A 13362-nucleotide genomic window follows, 5' to 3' on the forward strand; every position below is an offset into this window, starting at 1 on the left:
TCTAAAAAATGGATATTTTCGCTTTGAGATTCCCTTTTTTTCCAGAAAGTGCCTATTTTGTTGGTGCCCCCCCCCCCCCCTTTGGAAGACGCTCCGCCACTCCTGGGGGGACACATCAGTCAAAAGCGCGCACAGGGGGGGGGGGGGGGTTGAGGGGTAATGTGCCCCCCTCCAAAGCTGAATTTTTGAACCTGGATTTTGTCAAACTCCCAATAGATAAATATCATTCACAATTCTCTTCAAGCAGTACGTGTAACTTCACCTTGCAAGCAGTATGTTTAATTTTTTAATCACCTTGTATATTAGGCCCTGTATTTCAGCTCAAATTGTTTAGTGATTGTGGACAGGCGAAGCAGGAAAATAGAAAATTTGGCCTTCATACACACAACCACACCAGTGACACCATGAAACAGAAACACTATTACAATGATTACCCGTACTGAAACATAGTTTTCAAACTACCGAGGAGAGGTAACCAGGAACCAAGGTATAATACAATGATGCAATTTTACCCATGTTGTAGTAGTACATGGTAGTAGTATGGATGTCCCGCCTCTTCTTTTATGCACATCCTTTCCACTGCTATCGCAAGTTTTAAAAAAAGGGCCCAATGCTGCATAACTAAGCAAGGTAGGAGTTCATTAAAAACATGATGTAAAACATTAAGTATATCACACTAAGCATCTCAATCTGACAGCACGATGTGGAGAAAAGTTAATGGTGTAGATAAATACACAACAAATATGTTCATCGGCAGTCTAAGTCAAGCAATCATTTATAAAACTGAGGCTTTGCCAAGGCATCCATTTTAAGTATGTGTCTATAGGGCAAATAAGATGTAGTCAAGTACTCAAGTTACCACCTGTCAGCCAAGATCAAACTTTTGGAATATAAGAGTTTTGGGGAGGGGTCATCTTTTATCAATTTCTGTTTATTGATAATAATTATAACATTTGGGAATGGGCCTATGAGTATGATTTATATATTGTATAAAACAAGCAACTGTTAATAAAGGTCTGATATACCTTGGTGCGTGTGTGGACCACGGAGTAACCATCACACTAAAGGATGTTATATACTATTGTACAGTATTATTGTTTCTCTGGAAAAAATTGCAGTCATTGAGTCATAGGTATTTTTTTTTTTTTAAGAAATGTTTTTATAATGTGTTTTATAATGAAGGGTGCAGGTCATGATACAATACATTCCCTGGAGAAAAAAATAGTGCTCAGATTTAGCCTAAGTATGCTTTGTTGAATTTTTAAAGAAAAAAGTAATCTACAAATGGAAGTAGCAGATGAGGTCATTTGTGCTTAATATTTGACCATCAATGTTATAATCTGTAAACATATTAGTTTGTTGTAATAAAATGAATAAATTAAACATGTTTATTATCTTATATACAGTATTCCCTTCATATCTTTTCTTTTTAGTGTGCATATATGGTTGGATAAATAGAATCATATGTGGAAAAAATCTGGAAACAGAAGGTGAGAGTTCAGAGAGAGAGAGAGAGCAAAAGAGAAAGGAAAGGAAATGAGAGAACTGTTTAATGGTGAGAGATGTTGATGTCGTGAAAATGAAAAATTTATAATGCAGTGAGACAGCGAGAGAGAGAAAAAAAAAAAAAAATCCATCTTATAAATGCATTAATCGCCTCGCCGCAATGCGGCTCGTGGGCGATGCTCTGCATCGTCATAGGGACAACCCCCCCCCCTTAGCAAAAAGCTAGATCCGCCCCCCCCCCCCCCCCCCCCCCCCCCCCCCCCCTGATAGGCCCTGACAATGAAATCTGGAGAACATACAGTTTCACAAGGGCTGGACTACTCTCTCGTGGATCAAATAAAGAAATAATGGAAGTTATTATAAAAGTATGTTTTTCTCTCTTGTTATGATAATTGGAGAAAAAAACCCTGTTAATTAGATTATATTAGTTTTAGCTTCAACTGTTTGATATTAATATGCATGTGGGCACAAATAGCAGCAACTGCGGTAAGTGATATCTACGGTATTCCTTGAGCTGCGGTAAATGATCTTATTGTATATGCCACTTACTGGTTTTCCATAGACCTGTGCACAAATGTTATCATATAATGCTATTTTTAAAAAATTCAATAGGATGGTGTACAAATCGAATATATTATGCCATTCTTTCCACTTAACTTCATGTTATTCAATATCCGTGTCATTCAAACAATACAGGCAAACATTCCCTGATGTCATTAAGTTTACATCAATCTATCTTGCTTCTCTCCTTATAAACAAGCCATCTTCATTGGAATTCACATCCTGAATTCCAATGAAGATAGACACCTCTCTTGCATTGTACATGAAATATCCATTCACTGATCTCCGCATGAAGTACCCTCAATTTTACGCACAGAAAGCTCACACTAACCCGTAACCAAAACCACCCTGAAATGATGACAATATTCAAAAGATCAATTCATTTGTACTCAAGTGTGGATTTTAATTCATTTGATCCCTTGATAGTCTGGGTTCGGTATACCGAAACAGGGGAGGGAGCAGCTTGTGGCGTGGAACCATAAGGACCAACGAGGTTCTTTTGGGACATAGTTTATATAAAATTACCAAGCTGAAACCTACCCTAATACCAGTCACATAAATCAATGCTCAACTGAGTATTTGTTGCGTTTTCCTCAATCATGACTTGTTGAGTTTTGTGCAGAAGTGCTACAATCCATTGTTTGAGAATGTATATAGCGAGTAGTCCAAATCTGGAGGGTCGCAAACTCCTTCTCAACCTCCATTGTTACATCTTGATTCCCGAAGAGCCTTGTGATTTGAGATGAACTTGGGAGAAGTTCCCACGTCGTTTTGGAGGCACACGCTCCTTGTGCTGACTGCTCCTCTTCAGCAACTACTACAGACAAGTCCACTTGTATCTTTGTAACCAATTCCAATAAGCCAGCTGTTCATGAATAAAATGTTAATTGAAAGAAGAAAAAAAAAATCCAATATTGTTACAAGCACTTTAAGATCTAAAGCTGACATCACAAGTATATTTCTTTTTCTTCTTTCTTGTTGTTTTTCTTCTTCTAGTAATCTTCAAAGGGCTATTAGTTTTATATAAATTCACTGTTTGCTCAACAGGAGTACATTCCTTATTTTCTGTGCCAACGAGAGATCCCAGATTAAAATATTACTTCTCATTATGGTCTGAAATGAAATACCATATTGCCAAACATGTATTTTATTACTAATATACTACATGTCTGAGTAAAAGATCTAATCAAACATTCCGACCATTGTTTTAAAGACAGTCAATACTACTGGGCCAGAAGGGATTAGACCACCCAGCCAGGTCACTGACAGTTGGCTATCTCATCAACTCAGCTCTCAACTAACATAAGAGAGGATCATGGGGGACCAACAGACACCGATTGGGGAAGTTTTCTATATAGAGAGAGCAAGTAGGACAGTGGGGCTTTAAGAATAGCAATTAGCATTCATAGAAATGGCATAGAATTTACATCCTTAAACTTTAAGCTTTGAAAACCTCGTTTTGATTTGAGTGTAACTTTTGAGTTATTAACAACCAAAAGTTTCCAGTGATTTGTTTTTGTTTCACTTTTAGTACACAAAAATATTTTTCTTTATCACACTTGCAGGATATAATCATATAAGATAATTTGATGTTGTACTGCTAGCCTGCCCCCCCCCCCCTCCCCCTCTATTATACGAGTGTGAAAAAAAATACAATTCTTTGTAGCCTTTCTTGATAACTAATCAAAATTTTGAACTTCAGTTAATGTTGTTTAAAGAATATATTATGAAAGTGAGATGGATTGCAGGTGGCAAGGGTGTATTGGTTGAGAATTGCAGGTAATAATTCATGCTCTACTATGAGCCAACTTACTTCACACACTATCATCTTGCAGCAGGGTAAGGTTTTTACCGAAATTTTAGAACTTGCAATGGGATGTACTTAAATATCAACTTTGTACAATAGCAGTATGTAGAAAGGAATTTAGGATAACCTGACTTTGGGTCTGCCAATGCTTAACACAAGCTTTATTTCATCAAGATATGGTTATTGCTCAAGTTGTGATAGGGTTTTAGATTAGCTTTAGGGTTAATATTACGTTTAGCTATGGATCCAGGATTAAGATTAAGAATTCATTTTGTGTTACAACATAACCACTAAACAATAGAGCAGGTCGTAAAAATCAGATACACGTTTCACAAACTGGGGGTCAGCGTATTTTTAGTTTACTAATACAAAGGAAGATTTTTAAACTGCCAATGATGAGTATCAATACATACAGCTCCACCAGCACCTGGAAAATCTGATTGTACGACACTTGTTCCTCAAGACATTTGCTCAACATCAATTTCCTACACTATTATCCAAATACTTAACTTCATCCCAGGATCCAACACTAGACCTTACCCTATACCTAACCTCAATCCCAATTGCAACCCTCGGCCTAACCCTACACATTTGACAAATAAAGCCTTGAGCAGTCGTTGCAGGAGCAAATGTTTGGTCACTCGAAATGCCATGACAGGCTCACTTGCTATGACTTTATCTGTTTCTTTACCAGATTTTAAAAAAAACATTGTAATATTCATTATTAATTACCAGTCCATTGTGCTTTGCTCCTAATATGTCAGGCACAAGAGGCCATCGCTTTCAGGTAAGGGGCAGAACATCAAGAGTGGAACCTCAAGGCACCCCCTGATCTGTCAACAGGAAGCCCTCCTTCTCAATCCCTGGAACAGAATTATAAACAATTCAATAAATATTAACCAAATTTGAAATAAATAGCACTATTTAATATTTTAGTTGTCTTTAACGTTTACTTTTTCAGCAAAATTTGAAGGTCAATTGTTTTTTTTTTTTTTTGCTTGTCGTTCCTTTTCATGTATTGGACCCCCCCCCCTTTCCCCCCGCACATGAGCTTAAAATGTTAATTCTAAAAAGAGAAACACTTCAGCAACGTGTTAGTAGACATGTGGATTCATACATAGCCATCCCATGAATACATACTTCTCAAACCAGCCCTTTGCATCCCCTTCAGTTTGACCTTGACCTCACCTATTCAAAATTTTGTTTTACTTGAAAAAAACTAAACAGATCAAGTTAGATCAAAAGTAAATATGTTTACCTTCTCTTGTGGTGGTCTGTTTTCTCCAGGACATTCTTGTTTCAAGCACATACTCCAAGAAAGCAAGCATTTGGTACTGCATTAACTGCGACAAGTCTCTGTACATGTTCCTGTAAAAGAGAGGGGGGGGGGTTTAATTCTTAGAATAAAAGGAAATGAGCATGATCATTAAAACATTGATGAGCATTTGCAGAATTAACTGTTCTCTTTTGGATTTTCTCTTTACCAAAAAATCCCTCCTTCATTATCTAACATTGAAATTTATATTCAATTCCTTGATCCAGATCTAGTTGATCTACAGTCTCTAGATGATCTAGATGCATGTCTCGTAACTGTTCATTCTATCAAATTGAAAAAACGCAAAATAGATATGGACCTAGATCTATATATGACAGAGAAAACTTAATCGTGTTTACAGCAAACAAAAATTCAAAGATAGAGCCTAGAGCAGAGGCAAATTAGGCTAAGCCAACAAAGAGTTTAAGAAACACACAGGCACCACTATACGTACGCCTTTATACAGTGTAGTCTAATTTTGGGGGATCATGTTTTAATTTGTTAGACAGCTATGAGACTCTGTACGACTACGAGTATCACATTCACAGGCAGGCACGGATCCAGGGGGCCGCCCCCCCCCCCCCCCACCCCCGCAAAAAATAAAAAGAGAGAGAGAGAGAGAGAAGGAAAAGAAGGAAAAGAAGGGAAAAGGAGAAAAGGGAAGGAAAAAGGAGAGAAAGGGAAAGAGAAGAAGAGGAAGAGGAAAGAAAAGGGGGAAAAGAAGGAGATCGGGGGGCCGAAAGAGCCTTGCCTCCCAGCTGTAACCTCTCCCCCTCCCCCATCAAAAAATAAAAGAGAAGGAAGGAAAGGGAAAGAAAAAAGTAAAGAGGGGATAAAGAGAAGGAAAAAAGAGGAAGAAGAAAGAAGGGGGAAATCAGTTGCAATTTTCCCGCCAACAAGTTGTAGTTCGGGGGGGGGGGGGCAAAGGCCCTTGCCTCCTCCTCCCTCCCCCCCCCCCCCCCCAAAAAAAGGAGAAGGAAGGGAAAGGGATAGAGAGCTAAAAGGGAACAAAAAGAGGAAGAAGAAAAGAAAAGGGTGATAAGAAGAGGAGAACAGTTGCGATTAATCCCGCCAACAATGTGTGGATCTGGGAGGGGGGGCCAAAAGGCCCTTGCCTCCCCCTAGCAAACCTAAAACAGAGAGTAGGAAGGGAAAGGAAAGGGAAATAGGAGAGAAAGGGAAAGAAAAAAAGAGAAAGAAGAAAGGTAGGGGAGATCAGTTACGTGTAGATCGGGGGGGGGGGTGGGGCACTGGCGTACTGATGGGGAAGGGGACTTGGGGGGGGGGGGTTGACAGATGGCCCCCAAATATAATTCAAACGTGGTTTATTTCTAATTCGATACCGGTGATTACCGTGATTTACAGATGTTGCTGAAATGACATAATTTTCTGAGATTTTCCTCAATATTTAATAAATTATACTATTTTAATGCGTTTGTGGGACAATGGCAAATTCATAAAGAAAGAAAGAATAGTGACGCCAATTAGTGTCCTGCCAGTGTCACAAATAAGGTATGCTGATATGCTCATCTGACCGCAATTAAATGCCAATACCCCTGAGCTTCTGGGGGTTCCACCCCTTGACCCCCGCAGGTTCTTCGCCCTTAGACACCACGCCAATTTCACAACGCTCTACTCGATCGTAAATACTCCCCCCCCCCCCCCCCACCTACTTTAATAGAGAAACGTCTAGCGGAACCTGTATGTAAGAGTGGGGTGGTGCAGATTTTTTTGTCTACCCCCCCCCCCCCCCCTCGGTTTTTTTTTTTGCTCATTTCGCCACTGCCGGTGTCACTATTATGTACCAATATTTGGCTTGCATAATTTCCCCCCCCCCCCCCCCCCCCCCCCCCCCCCCCCACTAAGAAATCCTGGATCCGCGCCTGTTCACAGGTAGTCCAATTAATTACTGGTCTGTAGGCCTAGGCCTCAAATTTTCTAGGCCTACTCTCGTACTCGTCTATCTCGGTATCTGGTCCAAATTTTGGCGCTTGTTCACAACTCATGTCAACTGTGACCATGCTTTTTAGTGTTAGCTATTAACTTTCTTCTGACCTAACAATGAAAGTAGTTTTTCAACAGTTGGACCTAAAAGTAACAAAAAGCTTGGATCATTGATGCAGCTAGCGCTAGTGAAGTGATCTGCCTATAGACCCTATACTCGTATCTAATTTTCAGAGAGGGTCTCGCCCGAAAGTTTGGGCAAGGATCAAGGAGTGACGATGGCAATCGAGCTGCAATAATTCTTACGACGATAAATAACGAATCAAAAGTTCGAGTGTAGATTACTCCTAAATTCATCAGATATAACCATTATAAACCACTTCACAATGTACAGACAAATCAGCAGATTCATACCTACAGCAAATATGTTTATAAATATGATTCAATTTACGAGATTTGAACGTAATTACAGCTGTACTCACCATCAAACTTTCAAAGAAAACCTCGAGCTCTCACTCTGTGTGGGTGACGTCATACATTAAATATGCATGCAGCGAAAGTCTTGTCTTCAGATCAGGCAATCGTACATAAAAACTTCCATCACATATAGAAAAATTTCTTATTAAAATAATGAGGATGATTACAGTTATCAATCATTATAACCAAATCTGCATACAAATAAGAAGGAGAATAGTGATACAGAGACTTATTTACCGCACGTAGGAGTTCTGATAAGAATGCACAAAGAACACAAAATGGAAAGGTGCCTGGAATAGAGGATAATAATATCAGTCAAGCTCATGAATATTCATATTATGGGCGTTACCAACCATTGACATTTGCATACACAATCGTTATTTAATATATAATGGAAATGCGCTTTTCATTATATATTATATAATGGAAATGCGCTGTTCATTATATATTATATAATGGAAATGTGCTTTTCATTATATATTATATAATGGAAATACGCCTCTCATTATATATTATATAATTGAAATGTGCTTTTCATTATATATTATATAATGGAATGTGCTTTTCATTATATATTATATAATGGAAATACACTTTTCATTATATATTATATAATGGAAATGTGCTTTCATTATATATTATATAATGGAAATAGGCTTTTCATTATTTATTATATAATGGAAATGTGTGTTTCATTATATATTATATAATGGAAATACGCTTTTAATTATATATTATATAATGGAAATGGCTTTTCATTATATATTATATAATGGAAATGTGCTTTTCATTATATATTATATAATGGAAATATGCTTTTCATTATATATAAATAATGAAAGTGTGAATTGTGATTATTTATAAATAATGGCAATTATATATAAATAATGCAAAGTTCTTTGTCATTATTTATAAATAATAAAAATGTGTTAAGAATTATATACAAATAAAAACGTACATTATCTTGCATTATATGTAAATAATGGTTATTATTTGTTAAATAATGATTATATAACATATAATTTGTCTATATAATTGTTTTACAAACGGCGCCTCATAACAAATCACAGAAATGCCAATCTCTGTTTGCACAATCACAACTTTGGAACTTCATTTACTGTACATATGTGTCTCCTTTGATTTTCTTCAAGCTTTAACTGATCTATTTCCCTTGTGTCCTTTCAAAGCAAACATGATGCCAGGGTGGATTTCCCCTTGAAATTTGTTTCCCCAAAGGGAGAACAAGAAAATGTGGTAGTGTTTATTAAACCTTGAAGGAAATTTGTTCCAGCCATCATGTGTATCAAAACTTTTTGAAGAAAAAAAAAGGGAAAAACTTACCTTCCTGCTTCATGCCAACATCCAGGCATTTTTTGAAACGACAGTAGGCACAGTGTTTACGATTCTGCAAAATAATCACACAGCTGCCAGCTAAGGCACAAGCTAAGCGCTCATTTCTCTTGTTTTGGATAGTTCGCTTGAAGAAACCTTTGCAGCTCTCACAAGAATGCGTGCCATAATGGTATCCAGAAACTACATCGGAACAAATAGGGCACTTTCCACCTGCTGCGTTCTTAACACCGACAGTGGCTTTTGACTCTGGGTCTCTTTTGGCATTAGTTGCTTGTGTCAAGTTCTGCCCATTTTCTGCGAAGCTACAGGTGTCAGCTTCACTTTTCACAACTATGTTTTCAATATGATTGTGCAACCTCTCTACCACACCTACATGTAAGTGTTCCGCTTCTCCTGAACTTGCCGTTCCCCCTGATGAAACATTGCTATGGCTTGTTGTCCTCTGGCAAGAATGAGCAACAAAATGTTGTTCCCCCTTTGGTTGTTTCAACGTCACATTTCTCGAGTTTGATGGAATCTCATAATCTGTTCTAATACTACTGTTTCCAATCTGTGGAAAGTTATCGGATTCATCTGCGGCGAGTGATGAAATTTGATGCACAGAAATAAGATCGTGGGAACCAATAACAGGGGCCCAGAGATCATTGACTGATATGGTGGAGAGATCACTTCCCATCCTTGCAAGATCTTGCGGTATTGCAGAATAGGCTTCACTTTGCGATTCACATAGTTGATGTTGCCTTGTGGGGGTTGTGCCTTTCGAACGGCCAAAGGCATCAGCTCTTGAAGGTTTTCTTGAAAGCCTTGAACCCAAGTTGTCAGGCCCGTCCCAGTGTGGCTCCTGATCAAACAACATAGTTGATATCGTACCTTTTGAATTTGATGGCCTTCTGGCAGATGACTCGGAATGGTACAATGCTCGATCACGTTGTTCACAAGCAGTTTTCAAATACTTTGCTAGAATCTCATCATCACGCATCTTATCCAACTCGGTTCTTTCCCCAATGGATAGTTTGGAGAGATCGTGATATCGAAGGACATTCTGCACTGTTGGCCTTCCAGTTACGGGATCCACACCTCTAAGGCACTGTTCCAAGATTGTGTCCGGACTCTGCAGCTGTTGGCTCGCCTGTTCCTGCCTATCCGCACTCTCCCACTTGAAACGAGGTAAACTGCTACTCGTTGCTTTCTTTCGTTTGCGTAAGTCTAGTGCCTCTGCTTGCTCAACACCATGACAAGACAGCTCTGCATCTGACACTGGTATTCTACCGTTTGCTTGAGCACTTGCAGTTCTTTTGGACGAGTAAAATTTGTTAAGCAAACGACGCTTAATAGGGATGCATCTTTCTGTTGATGTGGTAGGACTGGCAGGTTGTTCTTGCCCAAGACTTTGGTGCTCATGATGTCTATACATTGTCAGACATCATCTTGGAATGCAGAAATCATCGTTCCTCCTCCTCTTGTTGTTTGCATGAATCATATTGGGAAGTCCACATCAAAGTGCATCGATCTGTACAAAGAATTTAAGAAAATGGATTATGTATTTAATGAAACCGATTCTTTTTATGAAGTTGGGGGAATGGTACATCATCATGTCTGTACAATTGTAGTTCTGTACAATTGAAAGTTTTCAAAGTCGGTGCATATTTTCATTGTGTACCAATTAGTAGACCTAGTACATGGTCACAGAGGCTACATCTCTAATTACTATTGCATTGCCATCGATAAGAAACTGAAGCCTGGGCCCTGGCCATTCCAGCAAAGTAACTCCAGGAAGTTCCGACGCCGATGTCGAAGCTTTAGCAGGTGCATCAGCAAATATTCAAACAGCGGGTTGGGAAACATTATCTCAAAATATGCAAAGGGAATAATTACAATTTGGACTTTAATAGGTTGCTCGACTCCTCTGGGCACCTTTTGACAAGGCCTCGTGACTCTGGCTAAGCGGCTGAGACGAGTCTAGATACCCGGGGTGAACGCGCAACCGCCCCGAGAGCCTTTTGCAATCTAGATATTACTGCTCCGCATGAATTATTCATAGCATTGGATTTATTGAACAAATAGAATGGGCCCATCCCCCAGTTGGCTTCGTTCGTGACTCGTTCATTATCAAAACATGTAAGAAAAGGTAAAAGACGTAAATACGTTATATTCAAATTTAATTTAAATGCAAAATTACAATGAAATAGGAAGCATTTGATGACTTATGCTAACAATCATTAGTGAGATAATTGGACTTTCCCTGTATATAAAATGAACCAGTCTCGTTTTCATTCCATGTAGAGGTCAGTGGTCATAGCCCGAACGTCAGTTCATCTATAGTAGGTCAATGTTTGTACTATAAGTACAGTTTACTCTGTGTGTTTGTGATGGATACTATATGCTGATGTAATGCAAGGATACGTTCGATGATTGGACGCTAACATTTCGGTAGAGAATTCCAGTCGGAAACAAAGGTTAACATAAGAAATCCAAACTGGATTACCAAAGGCTACCGTGGCTGTGCTTCTTGCTCTGTCATTCACTCGCGATTAGTCTCTTTTTAGTTGCTCGGCGTCTATCAGACATGTGGCCTTGTTCAAAGGCTACTGGGCATCTGGCTGGCCACTTGAAATTATAATTTGAAGAAGTCTTATATGGGGGAAAAAGGGGTGATTCTTCGTCCTACCCCGACGATTCTTCCATGTTGTATCGTCGACTCAACATGGCGAAGAGAAAGTACGCATGCGCGGTAGTCAGTAGAGGCGCTGGTCCGAGAATGAGGATCGTCCTCATAAACGCGGACAAAATGCGTCCTCATAAACAAGGATCGTCTGCATTTTCACGGACATTTTTTTTCATCGGCGCTCTGCGGGTTTCGGGTTACCGAACCGCCCGCTGGCAATGCCAAATTTGGATTCCCCAGGGGAAATTAACCCTAGATGACCGTCTACTTGTATGGGTTGTCCGTCTTCCAAAGGATTTATTGCTCATAATGTGGAGGTCTCTGTACAAAGTCAATGTAAAATGCATCAAGAAAATCATCCCGTAATCCGTTTTTTGCATCGCCAATGTGCCGATCAAAAATATGGAACATCTGCATTTTTTGCAGACGATCCTTGTTTTTGAGGGCATTAGTCCACATTTACAAAGATAATCTTTGTTTATGAAGACGATCCTTACCGGTATTCTCGAACCAGCGCCCCTACTGGTAGTGCCTACTTTCTCTTCATCGGCGTCGGAGCTTCCTGGAGTTAAATACAGCATGTAGATCTACAGCAAAGCAGATTAGAGAGTCAATGCTAATGCATATATTGAACTCTAGCGCTGCACTAGATCTATGTGCTAATAGGAAGCAAATGCACACATGAATAGTCAATACACAAATCACACATAGACTTAGTCTTAGCGAGTTGAAAACATTGAATTTACTATTACTAGCCTACTCACCCTACTGCACTGCTAGATTGTCACTAGATCTAGATCATGATAGCTACAGTACCGATTTTGAGTGAAATCAGTTGAGTTTTGTACAGTGGTCAGGTGGTGTTTGAAATGTTGAGAATCAATGGAACAGGTTTTAATACACAGCCAGGATAGCAGTAATGCAGCTGTGATGTGATGTGTGGCCCCGGAGTGGCGCTGGCGCAGGCGCTAGCCTGGCAAGCGTTCGTTCGGTTTTAACTTAGTACCGGTACAGCCTACAGCTATGCTAGGTTACACACATTCATTGATGAAAATATTGTTTAACGTGATCAAAGTCACAGATTTTTGTACCTACCATGCATTTTACGATGAATGCACCGTGCCATAAACATCATAATTCACGACCCGACACTACATACAGGACCCGTCCGTCCTCTGGTTCCATCCATATTTCTATGGCATATCGGCGTAATACAGAAGCAAATCATGCAATGCGCATGCGCATGCCGTCAGAGATAACTAATTAAGACGTAGCATAATGAAAGAGATAGTTGTGACATGCGCAAGTCATGGAGCGCTGAAATAATTTCCTCCCTTAGCATCTGGGAGGTACTATTTGGAGCTCAAATGGATAGTGTGTACCCTTGCGCATGTCGCAACCTTTTCTCAGTACGCTGTGGCTGGAGCTAAACAACTGACTGTGCATGGATCCGTTGGCTATAGGAACAAACTCGGACTTGGTGAAAAATTGGAGGCCTACTTTAAAAAGCCATATTCTCTTAATTGGAGCAAGTATGTTTAACTGACAATGACATACATTTTCAATTTTTTTCCATAGAGTTATTTCTAAATAATCGCTTTTAAAATATACAGTCAAAAACATATGCAAACTAAATCTTTAATTTAGGGTAATACAAGCGCGGATCCAGGATTTCTTGGGGGGGGGGGGGCAAATTTTAAATTATGCGAGCCAAATATCGGAGACCAGCATTGA

General features: G+C 39.3%; 1 protein-coding gene and 2 long non-coding RNA genes across 3 annotated transcripts in view; 1 reads left to right on the top strand and 2 right to left on the bottom strand.

The window, feature by feature from the left end:
* The window catches only part of LOC100889605 (nuclear hormone receptor FTZ-F1 beta), a 41081-nt gene extending 28220 nt beyond the window's left edge, over positions 1 to 12861 (bottom strand). Inside the window, exons 1-2 of the mRNA XM_030997116.1 lie at positions 12724 to 12861; positions 8952 to 10473 (exon numbers count right to left, since the gene is read on the bottom strand). Coding sequence (XP_030852976.1) covers positions 8952 to 10377 — 1426 coding nt within the window. The 5' untranslated portion in view covers positions 10378 to 10473; positions 12724 to 12861. The remainder of the gene's footprint in view (positions 1 to 8951; positions 10474 to 12723) is intronic.
* Positions 56 to 1399, top strand: LOC115929039. Its single transcript, XR_004066309.1, has 2 exons — positions 56 to 971; positions 1015 to 1399. It is a non-coding gene; the product is annotated as an uncharacterized LOC115929039 (long non-coding RNA).
* On the bottom strand, positions 2446 to 7715 carry LOC105441635. The gene is made up of 4 exons (XR_004066307.1): positions 7616 to 7715; positions 5133 to 5242; positions 4607 to 4737; positions 2446 to 2932 (listed from the first exon to the last, which is right to left on the bottom strand). It is a non-coding gene; the product is annotated as an uncharacterized LOC105441635 (long non-coding RNA).
* Positions 12862 to 13362: the final 501 nt, after the last annotated feature.

The sequence above is a fragment of the Strongylocentrotus purpuratus genome, unplaced genomic scaffold (genome assembly GCF_000002235.5).
Source record: "Strongylocentrotus purpuratus isolate Spur 01 unplaced genomic scaffold, Spur_5.0 spur5_scaffold_4, whole genome shotgun sequence".
Lineage (NCBI taxonomy): Eukaryota > Metazoa > Echinodermata > Echinoidea > Camarodonta > Strongylocentrotidae > Strongylocentrotus > Strongylocentrotus purpuratus.